At 35.8% G+C, this 4,245-nt stretch overlaps 1 protein-coding gene across 1 annotated transcript; it reads left to right on the plus strand.

The window, feature by feature from the left end:
• The first annotated feature begins 1,948 nt into the window (after nt 1-1,948).
• Nucleotides 1,949-3,563, plus strand: LOC112012518 (phospholipase A1-Igamma1, chloroplastic-like). The gene has a single exon (XM_065764456.1). It carries the CDS (start codon nt 2,052-2,054, stop codon nt 3,534-3,536), a length of 1,485 nt encoding a protein of 494 aa, XP_065620528.1. The 5' UTR covers nt 1,949-2,051; the 3' UTR covers nt 3,537-3,563.
• The last annotated feature ends 682 nt before the right edge of the window (nt 3,564-4,245 follow it).

Genomic DNA, 4,245 nt, shown 5'->3' on the forward strand with positions numbered 1-4,245 from the left:
AATCTGTCATTACATCTAGTATGTCTAACAATGTTATGAGCAACGAAATTACAGAATTTAAATTGAACTCAATAACCTTTTTTTTTCTTCTTTTTTTGGCAAATGACTTTTTTAACCCGTCAACCACGGCTCAGACTCAAACCTTCATACTGCATTTTTTAGTGTTCATGTACAGCTCACATATGTACAAAATACAAACTCTATCCTTGTAACAATTATAAAATAATAATAATAATAATTCAAAAAAAAAAAAAAAAAGTCCCTCAGGATGGTTATTGATAGGAGATAGTTATGGAGAAACTATCACATCCTGTGAGTAGTTTGGAATTAAATGGGCAATATCAAGCACTGGAAGTGTAGATGGTGCAGTAAATAAAAAGAGGCATGGCCCTTTACATTCAAAGGCATATGCCATTGCTGATGTTTTTAGGACCTCAATCTACAATGTTGTGTCTGCTTTCCAAGATAAGATGCTGAATCTAAAGTAGGACTTCTTGAGAAGGATTGGATCATCAATGCCAAGCATGCCAAGCCTCTTTTTGGTACTCTTGAGCTCCTGAGGCAGAAATTGAGTCTTTTCCTGAATTTGATAGCACAGCACAAAATGAAGAGGCAGTTTTGTTTGCTAATCCAAAAGAACCACGGACGGAGTATAAAGAGTGAATGTCTATTTTGCTTGAAAGAAAAATCAAAGAAAAAACAAGCTGTAATTTTAAGTTGTATGCTTAATAGGGCACACTTGGATTGAGTTTATCTTTTTTAATTTTGAGTTAATGATCAGGTACCAATTTAAAGTTTCAATTGGGTCATAAGGTGAGACATGGCTTGGACAATTACATATTTAATTACAAAGTAACACAGCTTCAGATTGTTGCAACCTGTATATATAGGCAATGGAGCCTTACTGAGTTTGAAGGGTAAAAGAGCTTCAGAATTGTCAGGGTGTAATTGGATCATAAGGTGAGACATGGCTTGGACAATTACATATTTAATTACTAAGTAACACAGCTTCAGATTGTTGCAACCTGTATATATAGGCAATGGAGCCTTACTGAGTTTGAAGGGTAAAAGAGCTTCAGAATTGTCAGGGTGTAATTGGATCATAAGGTGAGACATGGCTTGGACAATTACATATTTAATTACTAAGTAACACAGCTTCAGATTGTTGCAACCTGTATATATAGGCAATGGAGCCTTACTAAGTTTGAAGGGTAAAAGAGCTTCAGAATTATGAGGGTGTAGTTGTTTTAGATGCTCAGGTTGTCCTAAAGGAACTTCCTCTTGCTTTTTGACATCTTGGTAGACTCTTCATCTTCTCTTCCTAGTAGTTAATTTATTTTCATTACTTTTGTTAGTAACGAAGAAGTCAACTTCACATAAGTCATTTTTTCTTTTAAGTTTTAAAACCATTTGAACATCGTTAGTGTAACAAAAGTGGTTCACTATTTTTTTGAAGAGTGCATATAAATGTTGTATGAGGTACATTCGCAAGAAATATAAACATTTACTTATACTAAAAAGAGTGAGAGGTGGGTTCCAATTAACTCAATTGATAAATTTTTTATAGTTGAATAAGAGATTTAAGATTTAATATTCGCCTACACTAAAAACTAAATGGTGTTTTGCTTTTCCATAAGTTGAAACTTTCTTAAGAAAAAAAATAATGAGAGAATCGTTAACTATTGCACATGTTATTTTTGACTTTTGTAAACAATCGAGTAATTGATTGAGTTGCGTACGAAAATAAAAATTGTAATTGACTGAATGCATTCACACCTGTGAAAGCTGGTATACCAACTTTTATTTTTTTACAACCCCGTCAAGGTCTTTAATAACAAGTCAATATTCTAATATTTGATAGTCTATGACCCCGCGTGAAAATTTTTTCAAAGACCAAGTTACTTAGGCCTCAGTCAACTCTCTCAATTATATATGTATGGCCTCTCTCCACTTTCCATCAATCAAACTTAATCTTCAACCACCAAATTCCAAGCATTTCCAGTTCCAAAAGGTGATCTATACTTTGCAATTTGAACTCTAAAATCTTCATAATGGCACTATCAACAATGATCTATAACCATCTTCCTACCTCCCAACCCATCATCATGAACAAGCTCTCCAAAATCCATGGCCTTGCCCATCAACAAGTTGTTCTTGATCAACCCAAAACAAAAACATCCAACCGGGTTTCAAGTCTAACCGAGTCACTCTCACACCTCCTCCACCTCCATCTTGAAACCCCTCCTCGTACTAACACTCGCCAAATCAATTGGAACTCATATGGTGAAGAGAAACTCTCTACTCCTACAACTTCTCCCAAGGAGGTCATAGCCCAAAACTGGCGTGACATGCATGCTTCCTCAAATTGGGACAATCTCTTGGATCCTCTTCATCCTTGGCTCCGAAGAGAAATAATCAAATATGGAGAATTTGCACAAGCAACATATGATGCTTTTGATTTCGATTCTCACTCGGAGTATTGTGGAAGCTGCCGGTACAATCGTCACAAGTTATTCGAAACATTAGGCCTCAGTAGAAATGGCTATAAGGTCTGCAAGTATATTTATGCCATGTCACATGTAAACATGCCTCAATGGTTGGAGAGATCAAAATTGGTGGACACGTGGAGCAAAGATTCCAATTGGATGGGCTACGTGGCGGTCAGTGATGATGAGGAGACACGTAGGATTGGGCGGAGAGATATTGTGGTGGCGTGGCGTGGAACTGTGGCACCAACGGAGTGGTATGAGGATCTGCAATGGAAGTTGGAGCCATATGGGCACGGGGATGCTAAGGTTGAACATGGATTTCATAGTATTTACACTTCTAAGAATGACACTACTAGGTACAACAAATCTAGTGCCTCAGAGCAAGTCATAAAAGAAGTGACAAGGCTTGTAGAATTGTATAGGGAAAAAGGTGAAGACGTTAGCCTCACTATCACTGGACATAGCTTGGGTGGTGCATTGGCTATCCTCAATGCTTATGAAGCTGCATCAACTATTCCTAACCTTCCCGTTAGTGTGATTTCCTTTGGTGCACCAAGGGTTGGCAACATTGCTTTCAGAGATGAGCTTCATCAATTGGGAGTTAAAACCTTTAGAGTGGTAACTAAGCAAGACGTAGTACCTTGGATGCCAGGGCCTGTTTACACCCATGTTGGAGCCGAATTGAAACTCGATGTTCATTCATCACCTTACCTTAAACGTGGATTAAATTGGCCTGGGTTCCATAGCCTTGAAACATATCTTCATCTTGTGGATGGGTTTGTTAGTACTACCTCAACATTTCGGGAAGATGCTAGGAGAGATGTTGCTTTAGTGAACAAGGCATGTGACATGTTGGTGGATGAGCTTAGGATCCCACATTGTTGGTACCAATTGGCCAACAAGGGATTAGTTTGTAATGCTCATGGTAGATGGGTAAAACCAAAGAGAGATCCAGAAGACATACCTTCACCTCATATGCAAGAAAATATTAATGTCCCTGCTCTTGAAGCTCGGATGCAAACACAAGATGTACATAAACCTTTATAAGTGTTTGATAAAACTGAAACTTTGTTTTCTCATAAATGTAATTATTTCAGTACATATTATGATCTACAACTTTCTAAACAGCTATACAATGTCCCACGTGATGCGAGGATAGTTTACAATTTCATTTGAAATAATTTTTATGTATATTAAGATTGATGTAGGACACAATTTACTATTTAATTTTTGTAATTTATTAAATTTGGTATTTAATTTGTAATTTTTGTTATTTTAGGTTTAGGGTTATTATTTTCTTATTTTTAGGTGCTTTTAATGCTTTTTAGGTCCTTATTATAGTTAGTTATTAATTAGAAATTATTTCAGAATATATTTTCCTGTCAGTCAAATTTTACGAAAGCCCTTAAATAGGCTCTTAAGTCTGTACACGTTTTTTTAACAATTACTTAATCAAGAAAATATTAATGTCCCTCATATAGTGTCAGAAAACATACCTTCACCTCATATGCAAGAAAATATTAATGTCCATGCTCTTGAAGCTGGGATGCAAACACAAGATGTACATAAACCTTTATTAGGTGTTTGATAAAACTGAAACTTTATTTTCTCATAACTATAATTATTTCAGTACATATTATGATCTACAACTTTCTAAACAATTATACAATGTCCCGTGTGATGCGAGGATAGTTTACAATGTCATTTGAAATAAATTTTATGTATATTAAGACTGATGTAGGTTTTAATTATTGTA

Source organism: Quercus suber, unplaced genomic scaffold (genome assembly GCF_002906115.3).
Source record: "Quercus suber isolate HL8 unplaced genomic scaffold, Cork oak 2.0 scaffold_562, whole genome shotgun sequence".
Lineage (NCBI taxonomy): Eukaryota > Viridiplantae > Streptophyta > Magnoliopsida > Fagales > Fagaceae > Quercus > Quercus suber.

Excerpts from the sequence above, each read along its gene's own strand:
- LOC112012518 (XM_065764456.1), top strand. The coding sequence starts at position 2,052 with ATGGCACTATCAACAATGATCTATAACCATCTTCCTACCTCCCAACCC.